The sequence below is a fragment of the Melozone crissalis genome, unplaced genomic scaffold, assembly GCF_028551555.1.
Source record: "Melozone crissalis strain CALT ecotype California unplaced genomic scaffold, PUWL_Pcris_2 ptg000549l_1, whole genome shotgun sequence".
Lineage (NCBI taxonomy): Eukaryota > Metazoa > Chordata > Aves > Passeriformes > Passerellidae > Melozone > Melozone crissalis.
In genome coordinates, this window is record NW_026536245.1 from 34,041 (window position 1) to 47,827 (window position 13,787).

Consider the following 13,787-nt stretch of genomic DNA (forward strand, 5'->3'; position numbering starts at 1 on the left):
TCCCCATTCCCAGGTGTCCCCAGGTGTGACCAAGTGTCTCCCCTGTCCCTCACCTGTCCCAGGTGTTCACCTGCAGCCCCTCCCCGCACTGGGTGCTGCTGATGGGGGCTCTGGGTGCCCCTGTTCCCATTCCTGGTGGTTTTTGGGTATCCCTGGTTGTCCCCACCTGTCCCTCACCTGTCCCTCCCCTGTCCCTCCCCTGTCCCTCACCTGTCCCTCCCCTGTCCCTCACCTGTCCCTCCCCTGTCCCTCCCCTGTCCCCACCTGTCCCTCCCCTGTCCCTCACCTGTCCCTCACCTGTCTCACCTGTCCCAGGTGTTCACCTGCGGCCCCTCCCCGCACTGGGTGCTGCTGACGGGCTCTGGGTGCCCCATTCCCGGGGGTCCCTGGGTGTCCCTGTCCCCATCCCCAGGTGTCCCCAGGTGTCCCCAGGTGTGACCGGGTGTGTCTCACCTGTCGCAGGTGTTCATCTGCGGCCCCTCCCCGCACTGGGTGCTGCTGACGGGCCGGGGCGCTCTGCGCCTGCACCCCATGGGCATCGACGGCCCCGTGGAATCGTTCGCGCCCTTCCACAACGTCAACTGCCCCAAGGGCTTCCTGTACTTCAACCGGCAGGTGAGACACACCTGGGCACACCTGGGCACACACCTGGCACACACAAACTGCCCCAAGGGCTTCCTGTACTTCAACCGGCAGGTGAGACACCTGGCACACCTGGGCACACACCTGGGCACACACCTGGGCACACACAAACTGCCCCAAGGGCTTCCTGTACTTCAACCGGCAGGTGAGACACCTGGCACACCTGGGCACACACCTGGGCACACACCTGGGCACACACAAACTGCCCCAAGGGCTTCCTGTACTTCAACCGGCAGGTGAGACACCTGGCACACCTGGGCACACACCTGGGCACACACCTGGGCACACACCTGGGCACACACAAACTGCCCCAAGGGCTTCCTGTACTTCAACCGGCAGGTGAGACACCTGGCACACCTGGGCACACACCTGGGCACACACAAACTGCCCCAAGGGCTTCCTGTACTTCAACCGGCAGGTGAGACACCTGGCACACCTGGGCACACACCTGGGCACACACCTGGGCACACACCCGGGCACACACCTGGGCACACACCTGGGCTCACCTGGGCACACACCTGGGCACACACAAACTGCCCCAAGGGCTTCCTGTACTTCAACCGGCAGGTGAGACACACCTGGGCACACCTGGGCACACACCTGGGCACACACCTGGGCACACACCTGGCACACCTGGGCACACCCGGGCACACCTGGCACACGCTCTGGGATATTTCAGGGTACCTTGGGGGTCATTTTGGGCTGTTCCTGGCTGAGTTAAGGCTTGCAGTGTTTTAGGGTGTACAGATCCAGTTTTGGGGTCACTTTGGGATATTTTGGGTTGATTTTGGGATATTTTGGGATGTTTTGGGATATTTTGGGTTGATTTTGGGATATTTTGGGATGTTTTGGGTTGATTTTGGGATATTTTGGGATGTTTTGGGTTGATTTTGGGATATTTTGGGTGAATTTTGGGATATTTTGGGTTAATTTTGGGATATTTTGGGATGTTTTGGGCTGTTTCAGGGTGAGCTGAGGATCAGCGTCCTCCCCTGTACCTGTCCTGTCACACCCGAGCCATTCTGGGTTGACTTTGGGATATTTTGGGGTCACTTTGGGATATTTTGCGTTAATTTTGTGATATTTTGGGGTAACTTTGGGATATTTTGGGTTAATTTTGGGATATTTTGGGATGTTTTGGTTTGTTTCAGGGTGAGCTGAGGATCAGCGTCCTCCCCTGTACCTGTCCTGTCACACCTGAGCCATTCTGGGATATTTTGGGTTAATTTGGGAAATCTTGGAGTAACTTTGGGATATTTTAGGATATTTTGGGTTGATTTTGGGATATTTTGGGTTAATTTTGTGATGTTTTGGTTTAATTTTGATGTGTTTCAGGGTGAGCTAAGGATCATTGTCCTCCCCTGTACCTGTCCTGTCACACCTGAGCCATTCTGGGATATTTTGGGATATTTTGGTTAATTTTGGTTAATTTTGGTTTCAGGGTGAGCTGAGGATCAGCGTGCTCCCTGCGTACCTGTCCCATGACACACCTGAGCCATTCTGGGATATTTTGGATTAATTTTGGGTTAATTTTGGGTTAATTTTGGTTTGTTTTAGGGTGAATTGAGGATCAGCGTGCTCCCCGCGTACCTGTCCTGTGTTTGGTGTAACTTTGGTTAATTTTGGGTTAATTTTGGTTTGTTTTAGGGTGAATTGAGGATCAGCGTGCTCCCCGTGTACCTGTCCTGTCACACCTGAGCCATTCTGGGATATTTTGGATTAATTTTGGGTTAATTTTGGTTTGTTTTAGGGTGAATTGAGGATCAGCGTGCTCCCCGCGTACCTGTCCTGTGTTTGGTGTAACTTTGGTTAATTTTGGGTTAATTTTGGTTTGTTTTAGGGTGAATTGAGGATCAGCGTGCTCCCCGCGTACCTGTCTGTGACACACCTGAGCCATTCTGGGATATTTTGGGATATTTTGGATTAATTTTGGGTTAATTTTGGTTTGTTTTAGGGTGAATTGAGGATCAGTGTGCTCCCCGCGTACCTGTCCTGTGTTTGGTGTAACTTTGGTTAATTTTGGGTTAATTTTGGTTTGTTTTAGGGTGAATTGAGGATCAGCGTGCTCCCCGCGTACCTGTCGTACGACGCGCCCTGGCCCGTGCGGAAGATCCCCCTGCGCTGCACCGCGCACTACGTGGCCTACCACGTGGAGTCCAAGGTGGGCACACCTGGGCACACACCTGGGCACAACGACATCACACCTGGGCACACCTGGGCACACGCCTGGGCACACCTGGGTACACCTGGGCACACCTGGATGTACCCACGACACACCTGGGCACACCTGGGCACAATGACATCACACCTGGGTACACCTGGGCACACCCAGAACACACCTGGGCACACCTGGGTATACCCACAATCCACCTGGGCACACCCAGAACACACCTGGGCACACCTGGGTATGCCCACAATACACCCAGGCACACCCACAACACACCAGGACACACCTGGGTATGGTCAGGACACACCTGGGCACACCTGGGTACAGCTACAATACAGCTGGGCACACCCAGAACACACCTGGGCACACCTGGGTATGGTCAGGACACACCTGGGCACACCTGGGCACACCTGGGTACAGCTACAATACAGCTGGGCACACCCAGAACACACCTGGGCACACCTGGGTATGGTCAGGACACACCTGGGCACACCCACAATACACCTGGGCACACCTGGGGATGGTCAGGACACACCTGGGCACACCTGGGGATGGTCAGGACACACCTGGGCACAGCCAGGACACACCTGGGCACACCTGGGGATGGTCAGGACACACCTGGGCACAGCCAGGACACACCTGGGCACACCTGGGGATGGTCAGGACACACCTGGGCACACCCACAATACACCTGGGCACACCTGGGGATGGTCAGGACACACCTGGGCACAGCCAGGACACACCTGGGCACACCTGGGGATGGTCAGGACACACCTGGGCACACCTGGGTACAGCTACAATACAGCAGGGCACACCCAGAACACACCTGGGTACACCTGGGCACACTCAGAGCACACCTGGGCATGGCCAGAGCACACCTGGGCACACTCAGAGCACACCTGGGCACACCTGGGGATGGTCAGGACACACCTGGGCACACCCAGAACACACCTGGGCACACCTGGGGATGGTCAGGACACACCTGGGCACACCCAGAACACACCTGGGCACACCTGGGGATGGTCAGGACACACCTGGGCACACTCAGAGCACACCTGGGCACACCTGGGGATGGTCAGGACACACCTGGGCACACTCAGAACACACCTGGGCACACCTGGGGATGGTCAGGACACACCTGGGCACACCCAGAACACACCTGGGCACACCTGGGGATGGTCAGGACACACCTGGGCACACTCAGAACACACCTGGGCACACCTGGGGATGGTCAGGACACACCTGGGCACACCCAGAACACACCTGGGCACACCTGGGGATGGTCAGGACACACCTGGGCACACTCAGAACACACCTGGGCACACCTGGGGATGGTCAGGACACACCTGGGCACACCCAGAACACACCTGGGCACACCTGGGGATGGTCAGGACACACCTGGGCACACTCAGAACGCACCTGGGCACAGCCAGGTCACACCTGGGGGAGGTCCTGGGGAATTTTGGGGGGTCCTGGGGGGGTCCCGGGGGATTCTGGGGGGGTCTCAGCGCTGCCCCTCCCCCCAGGTGTACAGAGGGAGATTTTGGGGTACCTGGGGGGGTCCCAGGGGATTTTGGGGTGCCCGGGGGGGTCTCAGCGCTGCCCCTCCCCCCCCCAGGTGTACATGGGGGATTTTGGGGGGTCCCAGGTGATTCTGGGGGGGTCTCAGCGCTGCCCCTCCCCCCCCCAGGTGTACATGGGGCATTTTGGGGGGTCCCAGGTGATTCTGGGGGGGTCTCAGCGCTGCCCCTCCCCCCAGGTGTACATGGGGCATTTTGGGGGGTCCCAGGTGATTCTGGGGGGGTCTCAGCGCTGCCCCTCCCCCCAGGTGTACATGGGGCATTTTGGGGGGTCCCAGGTGATTCTGGGGGGGTCTCAGCGCTGCCCCTCCCCCCAGGTGTACATGGGGCATTTTGGGGGGTCCCAGGTGATTCTGGGGGGGTCTCAGCGCTGCCCCTCCCCCCAGGTGTACGCGGTGGCCACCAGCTCCCCCCACCCCTGCACGCGGATCCCGCGCATGACCGGGGAGGAGAAGGAGTTCGAGAGCATCGAGAGAGGTGAGGGCACCTGGGGGCACCTGGGGGCACCTGGGGGCAGCTGGGGGCACCTGGGGGCACCTGGGATAGACCTGGGCACACCTGGGGGCACCTGGGGGCACCTGGGGGCACCTGGGATAGACCTGGGGGCACCTGGGCACACCTGGGGGCACCTGGGGGCACCTGGGATAGACCTGGGGGCACCTGGGCACACCTGGGGGCACCTGGGGGCACCTGGGATAGACCTGGGGGCACCTGGGCACACCTGGGCACACCTGGGGGCACCTGGGGGCAGCTGGGGGCACCTGGGATAGACCTGGGGGCACCTGGGCACACCTGGGGGCATCTGGAATAGACCTGGGATAGACCTGGGCGCACCTGGGGGCACCTGGGATGGACCTGGGGGCACCTGGGCACACCTGGGGGCACCTGGGGGCACCTGGGATAGACCTGGGGGCACCTGGGCACACCTGGGGGCATCTGGGATAGACCTGGACACACCTGGGCACACCTGGGATACACCTGGGGGCACCTGGGATACACCTGGGGGCACCTGGGGTCACATGGGGGCACCTGGGGGCTGTAACTGGCACACCTGGGGGCACCCGGGGAACAGCTGGGACACACCTGGGGACACTTGGGGACGGCTTGGGGACACCTGGGCACACCTGGAGACGTCCCTGGGGACACCTGGGGATGTCCCCAAATCTCTGTGTCCCCCCCAGTCCCAGTCCCGGTGTCCCCAGTGTCTCCAGTGCCCCCCATGACCCAGTGTCCCCAGTCCCAGTGTCCCCAATCTCCAATCCCAGTGTCCCCAATCCCAGTGTCCCCAATCCCAGTCTCACTGTCCTCATTCCCAATGTCCCCAATGTCCCCAGTGTCCCCAGTGTCCCCAATCCCAGTGTCCCCAGCATTCCCAATGTCCCCTCAGTGTCCCCACTGTCCCCAGTCCCAGTGTCCCCACTGTCCCCCTTAACCCTGTGTCCCCTCCTGGTGTCCCCCGTGTCCTCCATGTCCCCAATCCCAGTGTCCTCAATGTCTCCAGTGTCCCCCAGCATCCCCAGTGTCCCCAGTGTCCCCAATCCCAGTGTCCCCAGTGTCCTCAATGTCCCCAGTGTCCCCCAGTGTCCCCAATCCCAGTGTCCCCAGTGCTCTCAATGTCCCCTCAGTGTCCCCAGTCCCAATGTCCCCAGTGATCCCAGTGTCCCCACTCTCTCCAGTGTCCCCAATGTCCCCATGATCCTCGCTGTCCCTCTGACCCTGTCCCCTCTCGGTGTCCCCAATCCCAGTGTCCCCCATGTCCCCCCTGACCCTGTGTCCCCTCTGTCCCCAATCCCAGTGTCCCCCATGTCCCCATGTTCCTGCCATCCCCTCTGACCCTGTGTCCCCTCTTGGTGTCCCCACTGTCCCCAGTGTCCCCATGTCCCCGCTGTCCCCCTGACCCTGTGTCCCCATGTCCCCACTGTCCCCAGTGTCCCCGCTGTCCCCATGTCCCTGCTGTCCCCTGACCCTGTCCCCTCTCAGTGTCCCCAGTGTCCCCCCTGACCCTGTCCCCTCTTGGTGTCCCCACTGTCCCCACTGTCCCCAGTGTCCCCAGTGTCCCCTCTGACCCTGTGTCCCCTCTCGGTGTCCCCAGTGTCCCCGCTGTCCCCGCTGTCCCCTCTCGGTGTCCCCGCTGTCCCCACTGTCCCCTCTCGGTGTCCCCGCTGTCCCCGCTGTCCCCTGACCCTGTGTCCCCTCTCGGTGTCCCCAGTGTCCCCGCTGTCCCCGCTGTCCCCTCTCGGTGTCCCCGCTGTCCCCTGACTCTGACCCTGTGTCCCCTCTCGGTGTCCCCAGTGTCCCCATGTCCCCGCTGTCCCCTCTCGGTGTCCCCGCTGTCCCCCTGACCCTGACCCTGTGTCCCCTCTCGGTGTCCCCAGTGTCCCCATGTCCCCGCTGTCCCCTCTCGCTGTCCCCGCTGTCCCCTGACCCTGTGTCCCCTCTCGGTGTCCCCGCTGTCCCCATGTCCCCGCTGTCCCCTCTCGCTGTCCCCGCTGTCCCCTGACCCTGACCCTGTGTCCCCTCTCGGTGTCCCCAGACGAGCGCTACGTGCCCCCCCAGCAGGAGGCCTTCAGCATCCAGCTCATCTCCCCCGTCAGCTGGGAGGCCATTCCCAACACCAGGTAAATACACCTGGGAACCCCAAAAACCTCCTGGGAACCCCAAAAACCCCAAACCCCGCAGTGACCCATCCCCAACACCAGGTAAATACACCTGGGAACCCCAAAAACCCCAAACCCCGCAGTGACCCATCCCCAACACCAGGTAAATACACCTGGGAACCCCAAAAACCTCCTGGGAACCCCAAAAACCCCAAACCCCGCAGTGACCCATCCCCAACACCAGGTAAATACACCTGGGAACCCCAAAAACCCCAAACCCCGCAGTGACCCATCCCCAACACCAGGTAAATACACCTGGGAACCCCAAAAACCTCCTGGGAACCCCAAAAACCCCAAACCCCGCAGTGACCCATCCCCAACACCAGGTAAATACACCTGGGAACCCCAAAAACCTCCTGGGAACCCCAAAAACCCCAAACCCCGCAGTGACCCCATCCCCAACACCAGGTGGGACCCCAAAATCTCCTGGTCCCACCTGTTCAGGATGGCCCTGCAGGAGCGGGCACGCGTCACCTGCGTGGGGTGACCTGAGCCACACCTGGGGTGCCCCCTGACCCCGCCCTGACCTCACCTGTGCCCACCTGTGCCCACCCGTGCCCACCTGTTCAGGATGGCCCTGGAGGAGTGGGAGTGCGTCACCTGCATGAAGCGATGTGTCCCTGGGGTGCCCCCTGACCCCACCCTGACCTCACCTGTGCCCACCTGTGCCCACCCGTGCCCACCTGTGCAGGATCGCGCTGGAGGAGTGGGAGCACGTCACCTGCATGGGGTGACCTGAGCCACACCTGGGGTGCCCCCTGACCCCACCCTGACCCTGCCTGTGCCCACCCTGACCCCCCCATGTCCCACCTGTGCCCACCTGTGCCCACCTGTGCCCACCTGTTCAGGATCGCCCTGCAGGAGCGGGCACACGTCACCTGCATGGGGTGACCTGAGACCCCTGGGGCACCACCTGAGCCACACCTGGGGTGCCCCTCTGACCCCCCATGTCTCACCTGTGCCCACCCTGACCCCCCCACGTCCCACCTGTGCCCACCCGTGCCCACCTGTGCAGGATCGCGCTGGAGGAGTGGGAGCACGTCACCTGCATGGGGTGACCTGAGCCACACCTGGGGTGCCCCTCTGACCCCCCATGTCTCACCTGTGCCCACCCTGACCCCCCCACGTCCCACCTGTGCCCACCCGTGCCCACCTGTGCAGGATCGCGCTGGAGGAGTGGGAGCACGTCACCTGCATGAAGACGGTGTCGCTGCGCTCCGAGGAGACGGTGTCGGGCCTCAAGGGCTACGTGGCCGTGGGCACCTGCCTGATGCAGGGCGAGGAGGTCACCTGCCGGGGCCGGGTACGTACCTGGGCACACCTGGGGGCACCTGGGCACACCTGGGATACACCTGGGGGCACCTGGGCACACCTGGGGTCACACCTGCCTGATGCAGGGCGAGGAGGTCACCTGCCGGGGCCGGGTACGTACCTGGGCACACCTGGGGGCACCTGGGCACACCTGGGGGCACCTGGGCACACCTGGGGTCACACCTGCCTGATGCAGGGCGAGGAAGTCACCTGCCGGGGCCGGGTATGGCACACCTGGGGGCACCTGGGGGCACCTGGGCACACCTGGGGGCACACCTGCCTGATGCAGGGCGAGGAGGTCACCTGCCAGGGCCGGGTACGTACCTGGGCACACCTGGGTACAGCTGGGCACACCTGGGGCATGTTCTGGGGACCCTGGGCACACCTTCAGCACACCTGTGGGGCTCTGGAGGGTTTCTGGGGCAACACCTGGAGAGGAGAGTTCCAGGACACACCTGGGGGTGTCAGGACTCACCTGGGCTGTCCGTGCTTCACCTGTCCGTGTCTCACCTGTCCCTGTCTCACCTGTCCATATCTCACCTGTCCCTGTCTCACCTGTCCCTGTCTCACCTGTCCGTGTCTCACCTGTCCCTGTCTCACCTGTCCCATCTCACCTGTCCCTGTCTCACCTGTCCGTGTCTCACCTGTCCGTGTCTCACCTGTCCGTGTCTCACCTGTCCCTGTCTCACCTGTCCGTGTCCCACCTGTCCATATCTCACCTGTCCCTGTCTCACCTGTCCCTGTCTCACCTGTCCCTGTCTCACCTGTCCATATCTCACCTGTCCCTGTCTCACCTGTCCCTGTCTCACCTGTCCGTGTCTCACCTGTCCCTGTCTCACCTGTCCCATCTCACCTGTCCCTGTCTCACCTGTCCGTGTCTCACCTGTCCGTGTCTCACCTGTCCGTGTCTCACCTGTCCCTGTCTCACCTGTCCGTGTCCCACCTGTCCATATCTCACCTGTCCCTGTCTCACCTGTCCCTGTCTCACCTGTCCCTGTCTCACCTGTCCATATCTCACCTGTCCCTGTCTCACCTGTCCCTGTCCCACCTGTCCATATCTCACCTGTCCCTGTCTCACCTGTCCATGTCTCACCTGTCCCTGTCTCACCTGTCCCTGTCTCACCTGTCCATATCTCACCTGTCCCTGTCTCACCTGTCCATGTCTCACCTGTCCCTGTCTCACCTGTCCCTGTCCCACCTGTCCCTGTCTCACCTGTCCCTGTCTCACCTGTCCATGTCTCACCTGTCCCTGTCTCACCTGTCCCTGTCCCACCTGTCCCTGTCTCACCTGTCCCTGTCTCACCTGTCCATATCTCACCTGTCCCTGTCTCACCTGTCCGTGTCTCACCTGTCCGTGTCTCACCTGTCCCTGTCTCACCTGTCCGTGTCTCACCTGTCCCTGTCTCACCTGTCCATATCTCACCTGTCCGTGTCTCACCTGTCCCTGTCTCACCTGTCCCTGTCCCACCTGTCCCTGTCTCACCTGTCCCTGTCTCACCTGTCCATATCTCACCTGTCCCTGTCTCACCTGTCCCTGTCTCACCTGTCCGTGCCTCACCTGTCCCTGTCTCACCTGTCCCTGTCTCACCTGTCCCTGTCTCACCTGTCCGTGTCTCACCTGTCCCTGTCTCACCTGTCCCATCTCACCTGTCCCTGTCTCACCTGTCCGTGTCTCACCTGTCCGTGTCTCACCTGTCCGTGTCTCACCTGTCCCTGTCTCACCTGTCCGTGTCCCACCTGTCCATATCTCACCTGTCCCTGTCTCACCTGTCCCTGTCTCACCTGTCCCTGTCTCACCTGTCCATATCTCACCTGTCCCTGTCTCACCTGTCCCTGTCCCACCTGTCCATATCTCACCTGTCCCTGTCTCACCTGTCCATGTCTCACCTGTCCCTGTCTCACCTGTCCCTGTCTCACCTGTCCATATCTCACCTGTCCCTGTCTCACCTGTCCCTGTCCCACCTGTCCATATCTCACCTGTCCCTGTCTCACCTGTCCCTGTCTCACCTGTCCGTGTCTCACCTGTCCATGTCTCACCTGTCCCTGTCTCACCTGTCCCTGTCCCACCTGTCCCTGTCTCACCTGTCCCTGTCTCACCTGTCCATGTCTCACCTGTCCCTGTCTCACCTGTCCCTGTCCCACCTGTCCCTGTCTCACCTGTCCCTGTCTCACCTGTCCATATCTCACCTGTCCCTGTCTCACCTGTCCGTGTCTCACCTGTCCGTGTCTCACCTGTCCCTGTCTCACCTGTCCGTGTCTCACCTGTCCCTGTCTCACCTGTCCATATCTCACCTGTCCCTGTCTCACCTGTCCCTGTCTCACCTGTCCCTGTCTCACCTGTCCGTGTCTCACCTGTCCCTGCCTCACCTGTCCGTGTCTCACCTGTCCATATCTCACCTGTCCCTGTCTCACCTGTCCCTGTCTCACCTGTCCCTGTCTCACCTGTCCGTGTCTCACCTGTCCCTGTCTCACCTGTCCCTGTCTCACCTGTCCGTGTCTCACCTGTCCGTGTCTCACCTGTCCCTGTCTCACCTGTCCCTGTCTCACCTGTCCGTGTCCCACCTGTCCATATCTCACCTGTCCATATCTCACCTGTCCGTGTCTCACCTGTCCGTGTCTCACCTGTCCCTGTCTCACCTGTCCCTGTCTCACCTGTCCGTGTCTCACCTGTCCCTGTCTCACCTGTCCCTGTCTCACCTGTCCGTGTCTCACCTGTCCGTGTCTCACCTGTCCCTGTCTCACCTGTCCATATCTCACCTGTCCGTGTCTCACCTGTCCGTGTCTCACCTGTCCCTGTCTCACCTGTCCCTGTCTCACCTGTCCGTGTCTCACCTGTCCATATCTCACCTGTCCCTGTCTCACCTGTCCCTGTCCCACCTGTCCCTGTCTCACCTGTCCGTGTCTCACCTGTCCATATCTCACCTGTCCCTGTCTCACCTGTCCCTGTCTCACCTGTCCGTGTCTCACCTGTCCCTGTCTCACCTGTCCGTGTCTCACCTGTCCATATCTCACCTGTCCCTGTCTCACCTGTCCATATCTCACCTGTCCGTGTCTCACCTGTCCCTGTCTCACCTGTCCGTGTCTCACCTGTCCATATCTCACCTGTCCGTGTCTCACCTGTCCATATCTCACCTGTCCCTGTCTCACCTGTCCATATCTCACCTGTCCATGTCTCACCTGTCCCTGTCTCACCTGTCCGTGTCTCACCTGTCCATGTCTCACCTGTCCCTGCCTCACCTGTCCGTGTCTCACCTGTCCCTGTCTCACCTGTCCCTGTCTCACCTGTCCGTGTCTCACCTGTCCGTGTCCCACCTGTCCATATCTCACCTGTCCATATCTCACCTGTCCCTGTCTCACCTGTCCGTGTCTCACCTGTCCCTGTCTCACCTGTCCCTGCCTCACCTGTCCGTGTCTCACCTGTCCCTGTCTCACCTGTCCCTGTCTCACCTGTCCGTGTCTCACCTGTCCGTGTCCCACCTGTCCATATCTCACCTGTCCGTGTCTCACCTGTCCATATCTCACCTGTCCATATCTCACCTGTCCCTGTCTCACCTGTCCGTGTCTCACCTGTCCGTGTCTCACCTGTCCCTGTCTCACCTGTCCCTGTCTCACCTGTCCGTGTCTCACCTGTCCATATCTCACCTGTCCCTGTCTCACCTGTCCCTGTCTCACCTGTCCGTGTCTCACCTGTCCCTGTCTCACCTGTCCCTGTCTCACCTGTCCGTGCCTCACCTGTCCGTGTCTCACCTGTCCATATCTCACCTGTCCATATCTCACCTGTCCCTGTCTCACCTGTCCATATCTCACCTGTCCGTGTCCCACCTGTCCCTGTCTCACCTGTCCGTGCCTCACCTGTCCGTGTCTCACCTGTCCATATCTCACCTGTCCATATCTCACCTGTCCCTGTCTCACCTGTCCATATCTCACCTGTCCCTGTCTCACCTGTCCCTGTCTCACCTGTCCCTGTCTCACCTGTCCGTGCCTCACCTGTCCGTGTCTCACCTGTCCCTGTCTCACCTGTCCCTGTCTCACCTGTCCGTGTCTCACCTGTCCATATCTCACCTGTCCATATCTCACCTGTCCCTGTCTCACCTGTCCGTGTCTCACCTGTCCATATCTCACCTGTCCGTGTCTCACCTGTCCATATCTCACCTGTCCATATCTCACCTGTCCCTGTCTCACCTGTCCCTGTCTCACCTGTCCCTGTCTCACCTGTCCATGTCTCACCTGTCCCTGTCTCACCTGTCCATATCTCACCTGTCCGTGCCTCACCTGTCCCTGTCTCACCTGTCCCTGTCTCACCTGTCCCTGTCTCACCTGTCCGTGTCTCACCTGTCCGTGTCTCACCTGTCCATATCTCACCTGTCCCTGTCTCACCTGTCCCTGTCCCACCTGTCCCTGTCTCACCTGTCCCTGTCTCACCTGTCCCTGTCTCACCTGTCCGTGTCTCACCTGTCCATATCTCACCTGTCCCTGTCTCACCTGTCCATGTCTCACCTGTCCGTGTCTCACCTGTCCCTGTCTCACCTGTCCCTGTCTCACCTGTCCGTGTCTCACCTGTCCCTGTCTCACCTGTCCATATCTCACCTGTCCCTGTCTCACCTGTCCCTGTCTCACCTGTCCATATCTCACCTGTCCCTGTCTCACCTGTCCCTGTCTCACCTGTCCATGTCTCACCTGTCCGTGTCTCACCTGTCCCTGTCTCACCTGTCCATATCTCACCTGTCCCTGTCTCACCTGTCCCTGTCCCACCTGTCCCTGTCTCACCTGTCCCTGTCTCACCTGTCCCTGTCTCACCTGTCCGTGTCTCACCTGTCCATGTCTCACCTGTCCCTGTCTCACCTGTCCGTGTCTCACCTGTCCCTGTCTCACCTGTCCGTGTCTCACCTGTCCATATCTCACCTGTCCCTGTCTCACCTGTCCCTGTCTCACCTGTCCGTGTCTCACCTGTCCGTGCCTCACCTGTCCGTGTCTCACCTGTCCATATCTCACCTGTCCATGTCTCACCTGTCCCTGTCTCACCTGTCCGTGTCTCACCTGTCCATATCTCACCTGTCCCTGTCTCACCTGTCCGTGTCTCACCTGTCCCTGTCTCACCTGTCCATATCTCACCTGTCCCTGTCTCACCTGTCCCTGTCTCACCTGTCCGTGTCTCACCTGTCCGTGTCTCACCTGTCCCTGTCTCACCTGTCCATATCTCACCTGTCCCTGTCTCACCTGTCCCTGTCTCACCTGTCCGTGTCTCACCTGTCCCTGTCTCACCTGTCCCTGTCTCACCTGTCCATATCTCACCTGTCCCTGTCTCACCTGTCCATATCTCACCTGTCCCTGTCTCACCTGTCCCTGTCTCACCTGTCCATATCTCACCTGTCCGTGTCTCACCTGTCCGTGTCTCACCTGTCCCTGTCTCACCTGTCCGTGTCTCACCTG

General features: G+C 60.4%; 1 protein-coding gene across 1 annotated transcript in view; it reads left to right on the plus strand.

The window, feature by feature from the left end:
• The window catches only part of CPSF1 (cleavage and polyadenylation specific factor 1), a gene marked incomplete at its 5' end in the record, with an annotated part of 64,430 nt that overhangs the window by 34,013 nt on the left and 16,630 nt on the right, over positions 1 to 13,787 (plus strand). Inside the window, 5 exons of the mRNA XM_054295239.1 lie at positions 463 to 615; positions 2,687 to 2,803; positions 4,776 to 4,866; positions 6,923 to 7,007; positions 8,208 to 8,349. Of these exons, the coding sequence (XP_054151214.1) occupies positions 463 to 615; positions 2,687 to 2,803; positions 4,776 to 4,866; positions 6,923 to 7,007; positions 8,208 to 8,349 (588 nt within the window). The remainder of the gene's footprint in view (positions 1 to 462; positions 616 to 2,686; positions 2,804 to 4,775; positions 4,867 to 6,922; positions 7,008 to 8,207; positions 8,350 to 13,787) is intronic.